This window comes from Necator americanus, chromosome III (genome assembly GCF_031761385.1).
Source record: "Necator americanus strain Aroian chromosome III, whole genome shotgun sequence".
Classification (NCBI taxonomy): Eukaryota; Metazoa; Nematoda; class Chromadorea; order Rhabditida; family Ancylostomatidae; genus Necator; species Necator americanus.
Window position 1 is genome coordinate 33826592 of NC_087373.1, and position 22555 is coordinate 33849146.

A 22555-nucleotide genomic window follows, 5' to 3' on the forward strand; every position below is an offset into this window, starting at 1 on the left:
AAGTATTATTAACCACTGTGACTTTTCAATAGCCAGAATATAACAAAGCACCTCATTCACTATTGGTTCCTCGGCGAAAATTGGCTTACCAGTTTAGCATACTTATTCCTCTGTCACAGATATATTCCCTTTGATATTCGATATATTCCCTTATTTTTTCATGATGTGCACAAATATTGATTACGGAGTAAAGATAGAAGGAGTAGTAGTATTAAATCGACTACGGAGACCTCAGTGAAGATGATTACCTTTGGTCAATGTTTAATGGGTCATGAAAAGAACACTATCATTCAGTACTTCTATGCTCATTCAAGCTAAGAAGTGAATGGTACAAAACATGCTCCACATTTCGCATCAAGGCCAACGTGTCGTGGAATAGACGACATTCTAATCTCTCGAGGAACAGAGAGTGATGAAGGTGTAGTTCACGAAGATGATTTGAAATTCAAGTCGCGAAAAAAAAAAACAAGTCGCCGTGAAAACAACGGCTGGGAACAGTTCTGGTGAACGCGGCAGATGGCCGACCACGGACCAGCCAAGTTCGAGAATATTCATGTCCGCCTGCATTTACATCTGTTCGGTCAAATCACGCGGTACCCAATGACTGTATTTCCATAACTTGCCTAATTCGTTAAGAGCCTGAGCGAACTGCGTATGGGAGCATTTGATACGCTCTGCAAGACAGCGTGACGATTGCTTCGAATCCCCATCGATTAGGGCGAGGAAAACGTTGACTGTGACCGGACCACATGGCGATTCGTGGAAGAGGTTGAAGTCGCCATTGTGAAAGCGTTCGAACCATCTCGATAATGTCATGTGAGAGATCATGTTTTCTCCCATCACGAAGTTGATTTTGCGGTTCATCTTGCGGGCCGTCGTTTGCAAACGAAAGCAGGATGAGCGATCGGTTGTCCTCGCGGAGGAGCTAATTTGTGCGACGCAGACGCCATTCTTGGGGAAATAGATTGGAGCAGTGTATGCAACACAGCCTGTTCTTTTTATATACCACCTATGGAAGCTTCGAGAGCATTTGGGAAAAACCCAGAAACAGCATGAACTAAGTGTTTCAAAACTTTCCTTCCAACTTAATGTAACTCGAATGAGCATCAGAAGTCTCCCAACCTGCACTTTTATAGATGCGTTGCGAATTGCCATTGCTCTAGCATCAGTAACAGGTAGCATCACTGCTGACATGAGTGCATGCAAGACTTTTCATACGCTTGTGAGTTTCACAATATGGTTGCGCTCAATCCTTTACAGTAGCCCAGAAAAAGGAGTGTGAAAAGCACTGCTGCTTGTTACGGGTAGAAGAGTTTATTTATTTATCTATTCACATACACCAATGGTGCACCAGAACAGAAAGATAAATAAATGGAACACATTTTGTCTGAGTCAGAGAATCTTACGAACAAAAAGAAACTACAAACGCTACTAAAACCGGAACCCGATTTATTGTCAGAGAAGACTGGCGCTGTCTTTTTTTCGCGACGGATAACAAGTCCTCATGTTAAACATGTCGTTCTCCTACTCCAGAAAGTGAGGAATCCTCTTGTGACATCAACTATCCCATCCAGAGCGCTTACCATTGGTCCAGTTATCGAAACATCAGGGTTCGGACAGCTAAAATTAGTCCAAGGCATAAGGAGCCCGTTTGAACTAGAAGCGAATCTGACGGGTGACCTTAGGCAAGAGGGTTCACCAACTTTCGCGATTCTCAAACGACTGAGCACCACAATCTAGACAAGCGGCAGTCAAGACCAAACCTGCCAAAAGATGTGGAACTTAGCAACTTAGCATTTAGCAACAAGAGTTCTGGTAATCTGCAACGCTCCCACGATTCTACGATTAGGGCAGCCTGTGCTACTCATTTGAAATCTGTAAGTTGGACCGGGGATGTTGGACGTCAATGAAGTTGCTCGCCTTCTACTGCGTGATGTGTTTTATTGATGGAGATAGAGGATCACACAAAACTGTTTTACATGCCTCTTCTTGACTACTAAAGGTTATGAGAATGATCACCCTCATACTCATGAACTGCACTCGTACTCGTGACTATTCGATCAGAGACCCCAACATTGGAAGTTCATAGTATGTTGCACTTGTTCTGTTGGGTCCGAACAAAGTGATGAGGAATCAATGACCGATAAAAATCAATGAAGGACAAAATAAATAAACAAAAATCAATGGAAGACAAAATAGGGCGAAGCGCATTTCTAAACTTTGACACCATTTTGTGTAGTTTAATAACGAGAAGAGGAATCGCTGTTCAGAAATCCGTTCTTAAAAAAATTATTGTATCGTACAAACTTCTCTGCCAATTCTCTCATTGTTTGACGTGGGATTTGTTCCCATATTCACTTCAAAATATCACCATGTCATGAAGTCTGAAGGGGAACTTCCCGCCTGAACCCACCCTCTGCCTTTCAAGAACACATCTCCAGACCGGAATTTGACAAACCACTTCTTTTTCTCTAACGGCCCAATCGGTTATCACTCCCTTACCATCACCACTGCATATTTTTTGAGCCGTGGTCGCACCACTACTACATTGCTTAAAGGCATTACTCCACGAATCTGAGGTGGTACGGATTTTCGGTGGAGTATTCGTGTACGGGATCGTAGATTATTGAGAGAAGGGTGATTTCGTCCATTTCTTCCGTAAAAAATGGCCTGGAAGATACGGCTTCGAACGTTCCGGCGCGCTATTGTCTACAACGAGATCGCGCCAGCCCTATGCGGCGCCGCATCTTCCGGGCCGTTTTTTTACGGCAATTAGGAAGAAATGGACGGAATCACCTCCCTCTCCATAATCCATTATCCCGTGTACAAATACTGCACCTGAAATCCGCACTACCTCAGGTTCGGGGTATGGTGCCTTTAAGTTCCCCAAGCATCACGTGGCGTGTGTGTATTTTTGATTCTCCATTTTCAAGGTAAACAACAACATTAAAAATAACGTGCACTAAACTACTGTTTAAACACCAACCGAAGTTTTGTCTGGGTAACGACAATAACGACAACACGACTTTTTTTTGGGTAACCCATTGTACACGTAGACAATAACAACAGATAGCATATATCTGGACGAAAGTTATTTATGACTCCACCTAATACCTGCAAAAATTTTCGAACTCATGTCGATGATATCAACACAGGCATCTGGTATGAGTTTCCGCAAATAGAGTGGACATAAAAACAACGGAAATACTACTCTATAATTGTCCGGGTCAAGGATCACCTAGATAAGAAGGCTGAATAATGTGACTGTACAGTACTACGTAGCCATAGCAACACGACATCATTTACTAAATCTATTCCATATTTAAAATCAATGCTTAGAAGCTTCATAAAGCTAATATTGTGACATTTAGTGTTCTAGTACAAGAACCTGGAGTTGTATGGGGTAGTTCTTCTGATATAGTCGGGTCAAGACGATATGAAGCTCGTGGCACTTGCGTACGCAGCTGCGTTCGAAGCGGTGTGGAGGAGCGTAGCGAGAGGATCGAGAGGAGAACATTGCTAGCAGCACTTCATTGCTGCAGTTTGCGATGGTCCCATCTCTCAGCAGTATGGTCGGGTCAAGACGACATGAAGCTCTGAGCACCTGCGTAAGCAGCTGCATCGAGCTTCATGTCGTTTTGACCTGACTATACTACTCACAATCAAACATTTGCAACACAGTTTTAAATTGATTTTCTTGAGCTGTAGCCAAGATTGGTATTGATGGTCTGGTAGAGGTAGAAGTTAGTATATTATCCTACGAGTCCGAGATCACAGCACGCAGAACACTAGAGACACTTTGGATAACCGCCAGAAGTCCAAAAATGAACAAGAAGGATGAGTGCTATTGCTATCACAAACGAGGTATCTCCACATCAAGACCTATGCGGGTTTTCGGGGCGAGCCGTGAGGTCCTTATATAAAACCCTTGTGACTCATAGTTGTGGTACGTGATACGTGTAGAGGATAAATCACTAATGGCTCTGATTTTTTCCAGGCTCTGACGAAGGCGAGAACGCCGTAACATTAGCTGTTGTTTAATAAAGAAGACCAATACCAATGTTGGCTACAGCTCAAGAAAATCAATCTAAAACTACGTTTCAGCATGCAGAGATTCAAAGACAGTCGAACATTGGCAATTTGCAACACATTTAGAGAAAGAATGGAAGCTCTAGCAAGAACTCTATATTTTTCACGTCGGACAAATAGTTCGAAAAAGACGGCAAATCGTCTTTCATTATATTCAAAAGCACGGATGAATAGATTCTGCACGAGTTCCTGCTATGGGTCGAAAAGGTTGCGGTTGTTACGTTCAAGGACGACACACTTTGGCGAAAATGCGTATAACCCCCGTGTATCAGTTAGTCAGTTAATAAATGACTACAAAATTGAAAGCCCCAATGTATAATGGATCTACGCGAAGAATCCAAACATGAACGACAAAAAGAAGTGTGTTTCAATCAGGCAAGAACTTTCTTCGAGTTATAGTCTAATTTTCAAACTGTGTTCATCAGGTGGCCACGGAAGCAGATCGTTTCTGTTCGGATATACCACTCGTACTTCCACTTCACTTTCACTTTCACAAACTTGGTCTGTTAAAAGTGAAAAACTAACACTTTGCACACAAAGTGCAGCACGTAAAGTGTTTGGATTGATTCATTCCATTTCACCCTCTCACGTGCTGAAGGGGCGAACTCACAAAAAAGGGAGAAACAAAAAATTTGACAAATTTATGTTTGGAATAGAGGGGAAATTACGCTTATCTCTATATAATTTTATTTGTAGTTGGCATAATAGTATGTAAGGTGCTTCCACTGAGACTGCAAAAAAGAGAATTACGATATCAATAAAATCACAGCATGCAGAAAAAAAAATATTTCCATCAAAGTTCCCCACCGCCATGCGTCTCGGACAAACATGAATAAGATCGCAGTGAATCGATACTGTCAAACAAAAAGTGGTTTATAGCCTTCGCCCAAGAAGAGGAGGAACATTCTTAGTAATACAAAATTCCATTAAAAAAACTATTCATTCGTTAACCGTGTTAGTAATCATGTTATGGAATGGAAAGAGTAGTTTAGAGAACAGAAAAGTGTCATACTGGAAAAATATTGATGTTCTAGTTGTTATTTCAAGTTATCATGGAACTTTTGGATTCTCCCAAACATGAAGTAGCTGGTTTAAAATACAAAAAGATATATCATAAGATGAACAAGATAGAGGTAAAAAGAAGCACCTTGAATATGGGTCAAAGCAGTAGAAAGTATGGTTTTCTAAAGTTCCGCTACAAAGTAATGTGAACACTTCGAAGTTCCACAAGTTGGTTCTTTGATTTAAAATTTTTACAGAGGTTTTTCAGGATAGATAGTCGGTTACTGTAGAATTTAGGGTGCTGGGTGCGACTGACATTTTTTAAAGACATCACCCCACGAATCTGAGGTGGTGCAGATTTCAGGTGGAGTATTCGTATACAGGATGGGAGACTACGGAGAGGAGGGTGATTCCGTCCATTTCTTCCTAGTTGCCGTAAAAAACGGCCTGGAAGATACGGCTTCATTCGTTTTGGCGCACTGTACAAGAGGTTCGATTGGATTTTTTTGCCGTGCCTTTTTTTTACGGCAATTATCAAGAAATGGACGGAATCACCTCCCTCTCCGTAGTCTCCCATCCCGTATACGAATACTCCACCTGAAATCTGCACCACCTCAGATTCGTGGGGTGATGCCTTTAAGAGTAAGCAAGGAGCTGCTAAAATTTGCGACGGGGAGTATGTTTCAATTTTATCTTTATCATACCATCTGGGCATCAATTGGTATATGGACGTGAAACCTATTGTTTGAATTCACCTCTGGGTTCTCAGAATTACCGTTAAAGTACATTTCGAAAAAAAATTACCTTCGACTACATATAAACATAGCTGAGTCCAAATAAATTAAAGGCATCACCCCACGAATCTGAGTTGCTACGGGTTTCAGGTGTAGTATTCGTATACGGGATCGTAGATTAAGGAGAGGAGGTCATTCCGTTCATTCCTTCCTAACTGCCGTAAAAACGGCCCGGAAGATACGGCTTCGAGCGTTCCGGCGCGCTACCTTCTACAACGAGTTCGATTAGAGCGCGCCAGCCTTGTGCACTCGCCGCATCTTCCGGGCCGTTTTTCACGCCAATTAGCAAGAAATGGACGGAATCACCCCTCTCCATAATCTACGACCCCGTATAAAAATACTCCACCTGAAATCCGTACCACCTCAGATTCGTGGGGTGATGCCTTTAAACTAATAAAAAACCAAGAATATATCATGATTTACGTGAGTAGAATGCATGGACAATTAAATGCTATGACAATGATAAAGTTACAAGTTTGTGATCTACAATCTATTCTGTCGTGTTCACGACTTTACTTTTGCGCGCACTAGTAGGGAACTTAATAACATAAAAGTTAACGCAAACATTTTTATGTTTCTCATAGCTATAGCTTGAAAATTCTGGAGATGTTTGATCTAAGTACCCTGCGATGGAAATGAACTCAGAATAATGGAAAAGCTGGCTAGCTATATAAGTAGACGGAGTCCTATTTGCATAATTCATCTTCGAGAATTTAAGCAACAGTTTGCAAGGGAAAAACTAACAATCCCGACGAATATTGCTACGCAAACCTTGCTTCTTCTCTGTACTTAATTCTTTTCGAGTGCACTGAGCAATGCGATACCACAGCAAGAGCATTGGCTGTACCTCGGGGAATCTGGAGGGACGGCGTCTGGCTGGAAGACAATAGCCTACCATAGAGGACTGAGCCCGTGATCAAAAGTTTGATGATACTTGAGTGGTATTATTCGGAGCTAACTCAATAGATTTCTTTTTTTTCGAATAGGATCGTCTACTTGATACCTAGAAAAATCAATGAATCGTAAAAAATAAGGTCTTTGTGAAGCTCCATCAACAGTGCTTACCTCTACAGGATCAAACTCGAGGAGCAGATGGAGAATATTATGAAGAAAGTCCTAAACAATTTAACGGGAACCGTAAGGTACTGACCGGCAGAAAACATATCTCATTTGCTAACCTTTTACAAATTTTCAAATGAAGCAACACAATTTGAAGTTAAATACACCGGGAAACCAAACCGTACTAGCGCTTTTAGCCATCAAAAACAAAAAATTGTGTTTGTTAGCAAAAGAAAAAATCAAAACTTGCTGAATCTAAATCGTACGCTGGATCACAAGTAATAGCTTCCTTACAGATTTTACGAGACAATTTTTTTCGGTCATTAATATCGATCGTTTCTGTAGTTAATACATGGTATTTTAGAGAATTTTTAACATCTATATGGTTCAGGAACTGTGGCAATGAGGGTCACCAGACTTGTTTCCAATAACCTGTACGTTACAGATATGTAACTATCATTTCAGTTTTCAAACCATTAACGTCAAAGACTCAGCCCTGGTATCACCAATACCTCACGCAATTTTGTTCAGAAGTACTTTAGCGGTAGCTATTAGAAAGTCTAGTTATAGTAAATCGATAGATCTCGCGTATGCATATCCAATGAGGCACAGACGGAATGACAAATATAGAATTGAAGCGAACTATGAAGAAAAAAAGCAGATCCGCATCTTTTCTGTTTTCTTTCAAACAGTTACTCTGGCTTGCCGTAAATATGCACTCGAGCACGTTTTTAGACGGACATATGCGGTTAGCGAGGAGCCACAGAGCGAGTTTGAGGTCTTGGCCGGCACCCCAAAGATGAAGGTTGTAAAGTGCGGAGATGATGGAAGTAGCGCAGAAATGCTTAAATCTCTTGGCTCGTCTGGGATTCGTGGGATCACTGCCGCATGTTATGTACAAGGTTTTGGAGCGGATTATCATAGACCGACTTATTAAGCATCGCGAAGAAAGAAAGCGGCACGAGCAACCCGACTTTCGTCTTGGTCAATATGCGATTGACCAAGTTTTCATCGTCAAGAAATTGATCGAAATCTGGTCGCGGTATCCAAGGTCATTAGCTTTTCCAAACTTCGAATCTGCTCTCGAGTCTTCTCTTCTAAACGTGCTTTGCGCCGATAGAGTACCAGGAAAGTTCGTTCGCCTACTTGATGACATGAACCGACGAATAACTGATACAGTTCAAACGCCGGCAAGGTGCACCGTCGCATGAAGTGGTACCTGGAGTAAGACAAGGGACCACACCCTTGTAATGGGTAGTGGCAAGGTCCCTCTTGTTCAACTTCCCCATCGATGTCATCATGCGAAAGAAAGTTACTCACAGATCACTGTCCTGCCGACATCCTCTTGGCATCATAAGAGTGCTCCGTGACCAATCTGATGCTGCTAATGTTAATACGCTGCTGATGTTGTTATGTGTGCAGAAGGCACTACGAAACTTGAGCATGCTATCAACCTTGAGTTGAAATTAGCTGCAGTCGAAACTAGCTGCCTGTGGAAAATGTCTGCGCCCTGATAAATGCAAGCAAATGGGTCTCCCCGAGACTTAAAAGGGGAATCAGGTTGGATAGGCGACCGATCGAACTCGTTGATGAGTTCTATCACCAGGGTTGTTGGTGTATGTTGATGAACAACGGCAGCAACGAGCGTGATATACAGAAGAGATGCGCCGAGGTCTGTACAGCATTCAACTCCTTGACCAAGACTTTATTATCAACTCCCATAATCCACAATGTCAAGCTGTGAGTGTAAATGTCCGCTATCCGTCCTATCAGGATGTATGGAGCAGAGACAGCAACGTTTGCAGCGAAGAAGCTTGAAAAAAGGAAGCTGTCTAAAAGGTTTCTTGGCTAATTTTGGCTTAAGGTATGGCAAAATGTAGACTTTTTGCTGAAGTCGACGTTGTGTACCGGGGTGAGCGGTACCAAAGTCTTGCACCAGCATCAAATGTGGCCGCAGAAAAGCGTCTTCGCTCTTTTGGCCATCTTTTGAGAAGACCAGCAGACCGCCTTGTTCAGCGTGTTCGGAAGAGTCTGTCGGGTTCAAAAACTGGCTAAAAACGAAAGTTCTCTACGGAGTTGGTAAAAGAAGACCTGAGGACACTCAGCATTGATAGGCAGTTCAGGCGCGACGTCACGTTTTGCAGGATATGGAGTAGCAACGACTGGATCGATTTTGTGCAAGCTCTTGCTGAAGATAGAAAAGGTTTGGCAGAGATTTGCTCAAGAACGACAGTGACGATGCGAACAATGGCGTTAGGTGATAACATCGGGATTCCGATTCAGTCAACTATAGTCGGGTCAAAACAAAATGAAGCTTGGTGCAGTTGCGTACGCGGAAGCGGAGCCTTGGAGATAGCAGTTGGAATCGAGCTGGAAACACTGAGAACTCCAGCAAGGAACGGTGGTTGAAAGGGTCCTCACTCGATCTTAACCGCTACGCTCCTCTGCACGCTTCGAGCACAACCTCTTACGCAACTGCACCACGCTTCATATCCTTTTGACTCTACTATGAATAGGTCACACGCATACATTGATACGGTATTCTAAATTTCGGTGTTTAGAGTGGGTTATCGGAGAAATTATGAGTTATTTCCAATGTTTTCCAAAACAATTTGTTTAGAGAAAAAGTAAAGATCAATCAATGAGATATTGGCATTGTTGAGTTGGTTTTGTAACTTCTCGTTTACAAAGATCTGCCTTCACCGACGAATAATTGAAGGAGATTTGCCGATCAACGGTCATATCAAACCACATACCTCGCGAAACGTTTTGAAGAGGCCATGATTCATGCAAAATATGCTAAAACTCTGATGGTACAAATCCAGGCGAATATGGTATGTATGGCAACATATCGCGGCCAATCGCCGATAATTTCTGACGAATAAGCAAGTTTGTGTGTAGTCACGGTCGTACTGGAACATAACTCCTTATTATCTGGCAGTGGCAGAAGTCTGAAAACCACGACACGTTTAAAATCTAGGAATCCATCAACTAAAGTAAAATTAAGCAAAACAAAAGTCACCGTTACGAGGGTTCCCGGCACTGCCATTCTCTTAGAACAATGTCACCGTAAACTTTCCATAAGGTAGCGGCGTTTCTCACGGAACTGAACGAAAAAACCTAAAATATAGTGGAAATGTACATTTTCTAAAATACTACGTCCCAAAATTTCTGAAATTCTTTCAAAACAAGGGAACTCTTAAATTTGTTGTAAGAGTGGAGCTGTAAGTCATAGCTGTCAAACGGAATTGAATAAGAGGAATAAGAATCAGTCTGGATCTTCTAAAAATTGTGCTGCCGTCCACCGCACCAGAACTGTGCCGAGTTTTGCGACAAACTAATATATATATATATATATATATATATATAAAACTTAATTGCAACATTGCACATTTTTTCCTAAGATTAACTACATCTTACAATTAATTCATCAATTCTTAATTACATATTAACATCTGGATTGATTAGGTTGCAACTAAAACGTTTCACAAAGAAATTTTACAGTAATAGTGCTGCACGTTAGATGCGGCTTAGTACTTTTTTTTTTTAAAAAAATATAACTGGGATTCGATGCAGCGTCCCACATTAAAGGGGAAGGGACCCAAAATCCTAACTATTCGCTTGTAGCGCACTCGTCAACTCTGATCACAATTTTACAATATTTCTGGGAGTTCTCGGAACGATATTAAGCTGTAACTGCAACGTATTGGTAGCGCAAAATGTTCCGTTAGCTTGAAGTGAGATTTGAATGCTGAGAGTGAACCCACACATGTGAGGCCGCACACTGATTTTTTCACTGCAAAAACACAACTTGAATAACTTATAACTGTCATGTCATTGAAGTTGTACTACGAATTTGTATGTGCAAAAAAAAGTTCGTCAATATGGTCATGCAGTTACAGCAGCTGCCAAAAATCAATTGACAAACGGTTTTTCGAGGTTTTCCCCTCTAAAAATCGCTGAATCGTCTCCAGACTTGTACCAGAGGTGTCATTTGGTATTAGAAAGGGAAAAAAGCAAGAAATTCTGCCCAAAAATTTGCTCAATTCGAAGAAGCCTGAAAGGCTATCCCACAGTCTTGTCTTGACAATTTGTTGGACTCGCTGCCACGAAGATGCCAGGCTGTTATTGATGCTAAAGGTTTTGCAACGGAGTACTGGGGTTGTTATTTTGTTGTTGTTACGATATTTTGGTTATTGAAAGTTGTTATCAAGTTTTTTGTTCAAATAAACTGACTACGTGATTTTTCGCTTGTTTCAATAAAGTCGAATAATCGATAATTTTTTAGATCCTCATTTAACCTGAACGCGACAAAAACATCGACAAACAAACAAAACATCGAAAATCCGTTTGTTAATTGATTTTTGGCCGCTACTGTAGTTCTCGCTAACGGATCAATGTCTGATACGATTACCAAGAGTTCTCATGGGCTTGCCTTGCTTCCCTTCATTGATCAATAAAATTAAAAAAAGTGGTTCTTTCCGCAAACTTTCGCCAGGCAAAGAAATAAAATTATCTCTTCCCTAACTTTTTTAGAAGTTTAATCATTAATGGAAGATTCCACAGTTTTCCTTCTAAAGCATCAGCACTAGATTTGGAGAATATACACACCTCATTTCAGACCTATGTTATTACCTCGATACTGCTGCACTTTGAAAACAGTGATGGGAATTATGAGTTTTTTCCCCTTCTTCCTGTAATAATTGGCACAGAATGATTTTTTACACGAAATTATATGATATCTTATCATATATCAGTATCATTTTGATAAAGACAAGGTATAGTGATAAGGTAAGATCATATAAACTGTCAGCTACCATTTAATCAGCCGTCTGCGTTGCTACCTTCCTATTAAAGAATTAATCTTATGATTCAAACGTGCAGGGGGAAAGACACCCTCAGACACCAGTTCCATACGGTGTAGCACTCCTTAGTGTTTTCTGATGCTGGGGGTGGGGGGAGACCATAGAGATCAAAGGCAACACATGTAATTGTCACTCCCATTTTACAGTTTACAACATCTCGTTTAGTTTAAGGGAAATCCGCTTCGGCTGATTTTTGCACCGTCGCACCAGTTCCATGCACTCCTAAGTGCTTTCTGGTGCTAGCATACAAACTCAACGCTGTGGGACCCGTTCTCCTCCATTTTCTCGTTTTCTTGCGGCAGCGCAGCAATTCGACGCCATCAGACCTCTGCTTTCTGGGATTTCGTTTCGCACATACATACATATATATAGTCAAAAGGATGCAGTGCGTAAGCGGTTGCGCTCGAAGCGATGCGGTGGAACGTAGCGGTTAGAATCTAGTGGCGAGATCTGGTCCCACTTCGATTCCAGCCGCTGGCTCCACCGCCCGCTCGGGTGCAGTCACTTACAGGTGTTCATGTCCTTTTGATCCTACAATACATACGTACATGACAGGTTATTATAGAGCACGATACTGAAGAGGAACTGGACGAGTACGAGTAACAAGCGCTGAACAAGACGAAAATGTGGAAATTATGAAATTATGAAAGTGCTGATTATTTCTTGAATATGACTTTTCTTTTTTTTTCTTACTTTTTCTTTGATGGAAAGATTTTCTGCATGTAATTCAACAGCATATCACTCATGTATACATCCACTAACGGAAGAAATCCCACTAATGGTCGATTTTATCTATCCTGTACTACTGAGAAAAAAAATCGTCCATTCGCAAAATGGCAAAAGACTGCGCTTGGTTGGCAAACTGGATATGAATTTGACGGAAAAGATCAAAAGTAAGCTGAAATTTCATTAAAGCGGTTAAATTTAAATTACATCTTCAAAGGCTCGTCAGTTTGAAAACTGTCTAGTATTTCAGGATGCTACTTTATAAGCAAATTACTCTTAAGCATCTAAATATTCAATGATGCACGAGAATAACAATAATAATCATGGAAATATGTGAGGGCGGCGACAAACGTCGTTTTTGCCTCTTCATTCGATTCTTCAACTCCAAGCGCTTCTCCTTCCAAACTGCCAATGCTGTTCGTTCCATAGTAAGTGGTTCTATGATATCGATTTCTTTTAGGTCCAAACACACCCACCAAATATTTAGGGTTAAATTGAGCTCTTTTGAAGCTTATTCGATAACCATAAACTTTGATTAGTGGTTAATCTTTCAAATTAGCATAATCGTTTCACACCGTCTTCTTAAAATTCGATAGTTATTCTTTTTGTGTGCACAGTACTTGGTAAGAGGTTTAACCAATTGAAAATGGAATACTGGGAATTTTTCAAGTGTTTCCCTGCAATTACTAATCTTCTGTCGGCCTATTTTAGGCCTTTCTATGTCGCGTTTTAGAATTATAATAAGTTTTTGACAAGGCGCCACCATTTTTCAGATATGACGGGTACCTTGTTTTTTTTTTAGTGGAAGACATTTCACACCAACTATCTGCATGACCTATAAGTCTGGAAAAAAATTTTTTGGAACGTTCATATCGAACAATTTTTTGTTCCCCTTATGATAAAAATGTTATGACTTCTGCTTCGAAAACAACTACACGAGTAATCTACAGAGTCACTCTGACTATCCAAGTATTTCGAGTGATCACCATGTCTTTCCATTTCGACCAAATCAGGAACCGATAGTCCTTAAAATAAATATAGTTTAGTAGCTTTCAAAAGTAAAATACAATAATAATATTAATAGTAATAATAATAAAATAATAGTTTCCAGAAAATAAATATTAGTTTTTTTGGAAGGTTCATATTTTAAAGTTCACAAGAGCGTTGCAATTTTGTTTTGTAAACTAATAAAGACCTCGGTCGTGACCTCTGTCGTAATTTTCTAATGAATGTACTAAGGAGCATGAAAGAGGTTCCTGTACTTTCATAGTTTTCAGGAAAGAACTTTTTTCTTAACGTAATGGAATTTGATATTGTGCCTTTCTTGTCAGCAATGCATTTGATTGAACTTGCGATTAAATTAGACATAGAAAATGGTAATTTGTGAGATTAAGGAAATGAGATGAGTATTCAAATAAATATAATATAATAATGATGTAATATAATATAATAAATGAGTATTTCTTGGATTTAGGAATGTTTGACTTCGTCATGACAAGATTATGTGTTGATATTTGGCGAGTTGTTTATGAATTTGTTTAAAATTGACTCTATCGGCTAAACGTCTGGAAGAATATGACAAGAGGAAACCACCAGCACAGACGGGATACCTTACTGTTTCCCTTCCATCGCCGGTGAAGTGGGCACTGTCATTAGACGATGCCTGAGCGGAGCAGGCTTAGACAAGCTCTGTTTCGGTTGTAGAAGTATCAGCGAAGAATTTGAAGAACTAACTACCGGTTCAGGATCGCTTGTTCAGGATCTTGACACGATTTCCCGAAACAGAAAACCTTATCATTTCTCTGATAGGTTCACCAGGACAGTGAAAGAGATCTAGGGTACATTACCTATTTCTTGCAGCATCCGTGGCGACGAATATGTCGGCGGAACAGCGCGACCGTTCTGTATTCATATTAATGAGCGCGCAAATGGCAGGAATAAATCATCTGTCGAAAAAAAAAACCGGCATTTTTAGCTTTCGTAGGACATAAAAGCACTATGGGGGAAATGTTGAAATCAAAGCCAAAATCTTGACCCAGAGTTCCGAAATGTTAGGCTTAAAAGGCTTAGAGAGCTCTGGAAGTATTTCGGATTTGCAAATAAGATCCTATGGCAAATCTTAGGAAAAAATGCTTCTTGATTGCGAGTGGGAATTCGCGTGATATCTCGAATGGGTCTTTTTATTTGAATTAGACACTCGAATCAGTAGTGATCAATAAGTCAACAGTTACTGTTAAGTTTCTTCAATCTATGGAGAACACCAAGCGTAGACGCTATTTAGTTAAATGGAATTGATTGAAAAGTAATTAAATAATTTAATTAATTAAATTCGATTGAAAGGTAGGCTTCTAATTTTCTTTATCTAAGTTGCAAAAGGATATAATCACCTGAATTCTGAATAGAGTCGTCGTTCATTTCACACTGAAAAAGACGAATGACCGAAAAGGTCAGTCAGTCAATGAAATCACTTAACAACTCGTGTTTGAAATTTCCTTTGAAACGGGTGCTAGGGAAAGTTTTTCTTAAGTCAGTTAAAATTTTCATTTAAAATGGTTATATTTGACATTGGAAATCATGGAAATTCTCGCTTGAGCAAAGAAAGTGGAAAAAAGTAACAGAGAGAGAGGGGAAAAAGACGTCCCGGAAACGAACAGCAAAAAAAAACCCGACTCGACTCGACTTGTTGATACATCGTTGGAAAAAAATCGGCGATAAGATATCAAAGATTCGGAGATTATTTCGGATTTCTACACTGATCAGAATGTTTCGTGGTAACTCCGAAAAAAATTCGGTACCTGAACTTCTTAATCTCTTAAAATAATAGGTTTCAATCGATGAAAACTCCGGCTGATCATTATTGAATGCAGTAATAGTTTCTTCTTCAACATAATAAAAAAGAGAAAAATGCACTGAAAATACGTACCGCTTCAGATTCCAACTATTTTTTCTAGTAATTTTTTTTTCTGGATTTTAGCTTTCTCGAAGGCAAATTACAGTCTGTGATGATTACAACAGCTTGAATTCGAATAAATATGATATAAACATAAAATATATAATTAAATATAAATATAAATATTATCAAATATGCTCAGCTTAGATTAATCATGTTGGAAATTTCTGTCGAAATGCACGGCTTTTTCCCAAGTGCATTGCTTAACCTCAATTGAGGATGAGTGTATAGAAGCAGTTAACAGACGTAATGTAATGGAAAATAATGGAAAGTGATTTGTCAGTACTATTTCATCCATAAATTAACCTTGATCTACTACTGGTTTTTTATTTCGGTACTTGTACCTTTTGCTTGTGACAGATATAACGCGAAGGACCCTGTCACTGTGTTTTTTGTTCTTCTTTTTTATTTTTCTTAACATTTTTTTTCCGCATGTTTGTAGCAGAGGTGTTGATAACAATCCGTGGATTACAAAGGCGATGCATGTTGGACTTCGGGAGAGAGGACAAAACATCTACTCCCTGTTAAACGAGAGAAAGACATAAATGGATTCTGATTGTTGCGGAGGTTCGATGTATTTTTTGACCTTTTAAAAGTTTTTTTCAATTTAGCTCTATTATCGAACGGCAATTACTGAATAACACGTACCTTTATATGTGGATTGAACGAGGAGTTCGCTGAGATTCGTGTAACACTCGATAATTGTTGTTCGCAACAAGTTCTGCTGGGATCTTCGGTAGTTTTGAATCATGCATTCATTCAGGCATCGCTGACATTCAATTGAACAATGGATTTAGCATGGGATTCCTGGAAAACCTCCAAATTCTTCCCGAAGGTTAGGTTCTTCCCAATTTTAAATAGGCAAATTTTTTTGAGAAAGCTTTTCGAAATGCGGAGGTATCCTTCTTCTTTGCAATCTCACGAATTCTATTCTTTGCAATCTCTCGAAGTAAGAAAAGTTTCTTTTTTTCAACAATTGTGTTTTTTTTCGATTTTTGTAATTCTCTTATTTCAGCGAAAAGAACGATCCTTACGTCCGATATAAAAGATAAAGTCTCTAGCGTACCAATCCGCTTGGAATCCGCGCTAACGGCTTCGATTGCACTCCGGATTCGTTAAGGTTTTATGAAATGGTGTAGGCTTGTACAATTATTTGCAGGAGTCAGCTGATCTATCAGATTAGTGCTTTTGTCCTTCCGGGATCACTCTGGTACTAATTTATCGTATTCGCTGATTGAAAGGCTTGGTTTGCACTAGGGGATTCCCGAACTGTCGATCGATCAATCGACCGTGCAGTCACAGTTGGACATCTTACCGACTTCACCACACGTGCCCTTTGATGTAAGTTGAAACTTATTTACCTCAATCGATGATCGCTTATGCCGTTTAAGCAAGGAAATTTGTTAAAAGAGGTTAGAAGAGGTCGTCACTGAATTTTTTCAGCAATGCAAGAAGGCTATGTGAAGATTCATCCACCGCCAAGTAAGGACATTAAAACAGCTGTTTGGATTATTATTTTATTTTTCCTGATCTCAAATCGTCACTCTGTTTGTGACATCAAATTGATTGTGAGGTGATCTTCGGGAAATATTAGCCTCTATACATTAGCTTTGTCATCCTGGTGAACCTAAGGGCCCCATCGAACACCGCCTATTCCAATGTAGTGAAACTGCGGTCTAATATAAATTCTCCCCGTTTGTATGAAGCAGTTCCCTTTTTTTTTTATTAATTTACGCAGACGGGACAAATGAAACCATTACCAGTACTCACTCGATCAATTCGAAAATACAGTGTTGTGGTGATTCAAGTGAGTTTAATACTACTATGTTTGTTTTTTTGTGTTATTTTGTTTGTGTCGTGCCCAGAAATTTGTGCCCAAAGTTATGAAGCTTGAAAGAATGTCTTTTTTACATTTGCTTGATGTTTACGTCATCGAGCAGTCATGACGTAATTTAAATGGAGTTTTCCTTGAAATTTGCCGTATGTTCTGTTATGATTTTTTTAACTCTAAACTTTTAATAATCACCATTTTTCTCCTTTGATAAAAGTGCTTTTTATCTCTGTTCGTGCTTTGTTTTTTTTTTCTCCCCGATTCGTTCGGGTTTTTAAAGACCACGAATCTGACGTGTTGTGGGGATTCCATGGGAGAAGCTAGTGATGGTGTTGTAGTTTGCCGGATCAAAGGTTCGTTCCGCTCATCTCTCCTTAGTCGTCGTAAGTAACGGCACCACACTGGGAACCATATTGTTTATTACGAGGCACATCAGAACGCTCCTCTATGCGGTCCCCTTGCACAAGAGTGGCGCGTTGCAATCAAAACCGTCTTTAAAAAAGTTCTCTTAGTATGATCAGCAAGAAACGAGCTGAAGCATCCCTGATCCGGCAATCTAGAACCCTAACTCTAGATTGTCCCTCGAATTCCTTCGCCTCGCCAGATTTATGGTATGCTGCCTCCCACTCAAGTTACTCAGGTTGGTCTAGGCTTGTTAGGCTACACAAGGAACGTTGTTGAGAAAAGAGAAGAGTTCTAAACGGAGAAATGTAATGTATTGAAATAGCGCAGAGGAACGTTTGTTGGAAATCTTTGACCATCGTCAATCGTTTCGGAAAGGTGAGTTACGGCAAGAAAGGAGAGAACACAAAAAAGGATCACTTCATCAATGGAATCGGTTACTCTGCATTGATACAGGAAGCAATGAGCAATCAATACGTTGTTCTGTAACAAATGACGCTTTTGTTCGGCCAAGTTTACAATATGTTCTTAAACATATTTTCAAAGCGTATAATAGCAAATAACAGCTTTCGTTCTGATGAAAATCCCGTGAAGATGAGACTGTCGTCATGAATATCCAGTATGTTTACAGTTTCAATCGGAGGAATGTCAGTAGAAGGACAGGGTTCCCTTACGCCCAAAAGTAGGAGCATCAGCGGATATATATACGATGGTAAGTTCGCCTGTATACTCTCGATGTATTTCCGTTGCCCTTCGGTTTACTGTTTTAGGTGCCAGCAATGAAATTCCATTTGTCCTGTGGGAAAGTTGCTCAGAAATTTCTGCACTGTTCGCAGTTCAAACAAAAAGCTTGAAATTTTCCTTCGAAAGACCTTGTGGAGAAATTTGTCCTTGGTTGGGTCACTGTTCTTTTGTAACGCACTTTTTCTTTTGTGAAAATTCAACGTTCTCACGGTCCAACAGTTTTCGTTGAAACACTTTATTCGGCTTATTTCCTTTCTTTGACGAATGTTTTTTTATCAGAGCTTATTTATCATTGTTGGCTAATACATCACTTATTATTATTTATTATAGTCATATTATTTATGGCAATATTGTGGTCACTCCAAACTTTTCTCATCCTCCATTGTTGCTTCTGTTTGCCAACTATGAAATCCGCTACATACTCCTATTAACGATAACTTTTCTCAATCAATACTAACATGCTTCGTTGTCTGTCTGCAGAAAAGGTGAATGACTTTCGCTCTCATCTGTTTTCTGATTTTTCCTTCTGCTTGGTCATCTTTGTGCAACGCAACGAGCTATTAGGATGGTGCAAAAATAATGCACGTTTTTCGTTGCCTTATCTTCACGACAAATGTTTTTGGGTTACACTCATCTTTAAAATCATTAGCCGTATAGCGTTTTGCAGCGCATTTCATTGTGGTTATTAGCGCTGAAATGATTTTGAATGAGAATCAGTATTTGATTAGTACCAACACTTAGATGATAATAACGTTCCAAAGGTTCCGTTGTGGCAATATGAGCCTGGAAGTTCGCGGCCGCCCTTCTGAAGTTGACCACCACCTACTGAATGTAATCACCGAGGATGATCCACTTAAAACAAAATGAGAGGTTGCCCAAGAACTAAGTATTGACCATTCAAAAGTCGCCCGCCATTTTGGAAAAAAAAACGGTGAAAAAGTTGAACAACTTAGTCCCGCATGAACTGAACGAGTACCAAAGAAACCGCCGTTTTGAGATCTGCTCAGCGCTTCTGTTACACAACAAGAACGCGTTGAGAAATGTATCCTTTACGACAACAGGGAGCATCTCCCCTCATTAGATGGACAAGGATGAAATTCCAAGGCACTTTCCAAAGCTGGAAATTCACCCGTAGAAGATTATGGTGACTGCCCTTTACCCGCCATATTCGCCAGATCTTTCGCCAACCGACCGACCGTTTTTTTTAAACATCTGGACAGTTGCCTAAGAGGTAAGATTTTCCAAAACCAAGTTGATGCCGAAAACGACTTCTGGAAGTCCATGGACTCCAAAAGCTCGGATTTTTAAGCAGCGGTAATAAACAAACTTGGATCTCGTTGGCAAAGACGCGTGGATTGTAATGGTTCTTATTTCGATTGGTAAAGGTGATTTTGGGGCGAGTTGTAGCTTTTCGAAGTGAATGTTTGAAAACACGCATTATATTTGCACCAACATAATACTACATCGATATCCATCTCAATAAATCCCAGTGTAGTACAAAAAAAGCAAGCTATTTTTATTTTGTAAGAAATTTGTGATATCCTAGAAGAATGTGAGAAAATAAAACAAAAATTTGAGAAATGACTCTGAACGTAAGCTCTATTGATGATTTGCGTAATGAATAAAATGTTGCGGACTTCTAGATATTCATTTAGTGCTAACTGTTATTGTGGTTGTTCTATTAGTTCACAGCCATGTGTTTGATGAAGTAAATATCTATTGCAAAGAATAATAAAAAAAATGAATTTTTCTTATGAAATAGTGCTGATGTATGTGCGTTGCGCATATTTTGAAGGAATAAATCGAGGAAGGCTAGTTTTATTGCTCTTTTTGCAAGTTGCAGCTTCTTTATTTTAACCGTTAGCACTCTAGAAATCCACGGTTAATTGACTTCTAAAGTCTGGAAATAACTATCAGAATTTTTCTTTCTACGAGATTACACGTCAGAACAACGCATCGCCTAATACTCTTTTATTTATAGCGTATTCCTTAAGAATTGATTAAGTGAGTAGACCTACATGATAGTCAGGGAATAGAAAATGTGAATAGCGACGAGGGCAACAATGGGGATCTGCACTATCCTCAGATACTATCATTATAAACTTTGATGTTCTACAAAACTATCATATTTTAAGGAAAAGTATGCATGTAACAATAGATCCGCTGAAGTGAGGAAGAAATTGTAGATTCTGAATTTGCGAAGGAGTTTCGTGTAATATTGCGAAGATACTGATGGATCCCAATTCCGAAATAGAGGTAAAAGTTACTCTACTATCGTTCGAGTCCGAGATCATAGCACGCAGAACACTGGAGGAATTTTGAATCAACGCCAAAAGTCCAAAAATGAACAGGAAGGATGAGTGCATTGCGATCACAAACGTATCAGTACCAGTATATAAAGACCAGCGCGGGTTTTGATCTACTGGGTGAGCCTCAGGTCACCTATAAGGAACTCTTGTCACTCGTAGATATGGCCAGTGGTCTGTTGCGTTGCCAAATCTAGCAAACACCAGCAGTACACGGATGTGTTGTTCTTTGAGTTTCTTTGAGTTTGAGTCGAATACCTTGGATGCTTTCTGTAAGGTGACGAGGAACTTGTAAGGATAGACTCTCAAGCTATGGATTAGACTTTTTAGGCTCTGACGAAGGCGAAAACGCTGAAACGTTAGCTGATAATAAATATCAATGCTAATCTTGGCTACAGCCAAAGCAAATCAATTAAAAGCTACGTATTCAACATGCTAAGATTCAAGGACAGTCGAACATGCACAATAGTGATGGATTTTTCTGGAATAAAGAGCCAAAATTCAATCCTATTTTCACCACTCGAACGAGTAAAGATTCGATAAAGATGGCGGTAATTCATTAGTGACCGCTTTTTCTCTTATAACTTTTCACAATGTGAAAGAGTAAAGTCAGGCTCTTAATTTGTTACTCGGACTTGCTACGGATAAAATAAGCATTTATTTCTTCACAAATCAGTTTTGTAATTAGAGAAATACCCCTCATCTTCCTTCATCATTTACGTTTTGATTTCACGAGATTTTCTCCTGCTCCTTCCAGTCACATAAATTATCTCTTTCAAAACTACTGACTGGTATTTTGGTGCAATTTGCTGAATAAATTACCATTACCTCATCCACATTTTTTCTTTATTTTTATTTCTTTATTTTTTTTTTTTTGAAAATTTTTATATTGAGTCACACTTCTACATTAAGGAGGTGCTGTGGTGCCTTCCAATCTTTGATTTTCGATGTTTATATTTACAAAGACATCTACAAGAATTGATCAGAATGACAGAAAAAATTCTCAAAAAATTTTCGTTATTAAAGTTTCTGGATTGAAAAGAGAGAGAGACGCTGACGCTTTAGTGAACGAAAAAATAAAAACCATTCGTGAGCTTTAGTGTGTTGCAATTAATGAGATGCCAACAATTTCATGTCCTAGAATTCTGGAAGAAGCAGTTTGTCCATAATTTATGCAAAATTTATGGAAAAATTCCTAAAATTGTTTATTATGGAGCAGCTAGTGAGTTCATTTATGGATCGAAGATTATTCGCTGCGATTGGATCATCTATTCGGATCTTGGAATTCGAATCGAAAAATTTTATCAACGAACGAATTCATGGTGTTTTTCTACAAAGATCCTTTCATACTTCATCGTTCATCAATAAATGCCTACTCTGCAAAATTAAATCCATCTTTGCTAGTCATAGGACAATCTATCACTCGGATTATCCTTTAATCACCACGAAGATATCCACGATTATGTGTACGGCGATCGTGTGTTTTGTTATATCAATAACAACGTTAACATCCGTACCGAGGGGTTTGCATCTGGAGAATGGGATTTCCGTTAGAGAACTTGGAGCTAATTCCGGCTATTCCAATTAATCAAAAATTTACATCATTCTAATATGGTAGATGGGTCGTTGAAATTTTCTACTAAAATGAACGTTAGTACAATATTGTGTACACACATGGACCACAACCAACTTTAATTGACGGTACGGTACCGTCGGCCACAGTTATTTGCCTTTGTCCGGATACAAAATGAAAGTCCTAGTACAATTTATATATTGCTCAAGCTCCT

The 22555-nt window shown here is 39.4% G+C and overlaps 1 protein-coding gene across 1 annotated transcript; it reads left to right on the top strand.

Annotated features, from left to right (window-relative positions):
- Nucleotides 1-7765: 7765 nt before the first annotated feature.
- RB195_011836 (uncharacterized protein) lies at nucleotides 7766-8155 on the top strand (the record flags this gene model as incomplete). Its single annotated transcript, XM_064193419.1, has 1 exon — nucleotides 7766-8155. One exon carries the CDS (start codon nucleotides 7766-7768, stop codon nucleotides 8153-8155), a length of 390 nt encoding a protein of 129 aa, XP_064051002.1.
- Between the last annotated feature and the right edge of the window lie 14400 nt (nucleotides 8156-22555).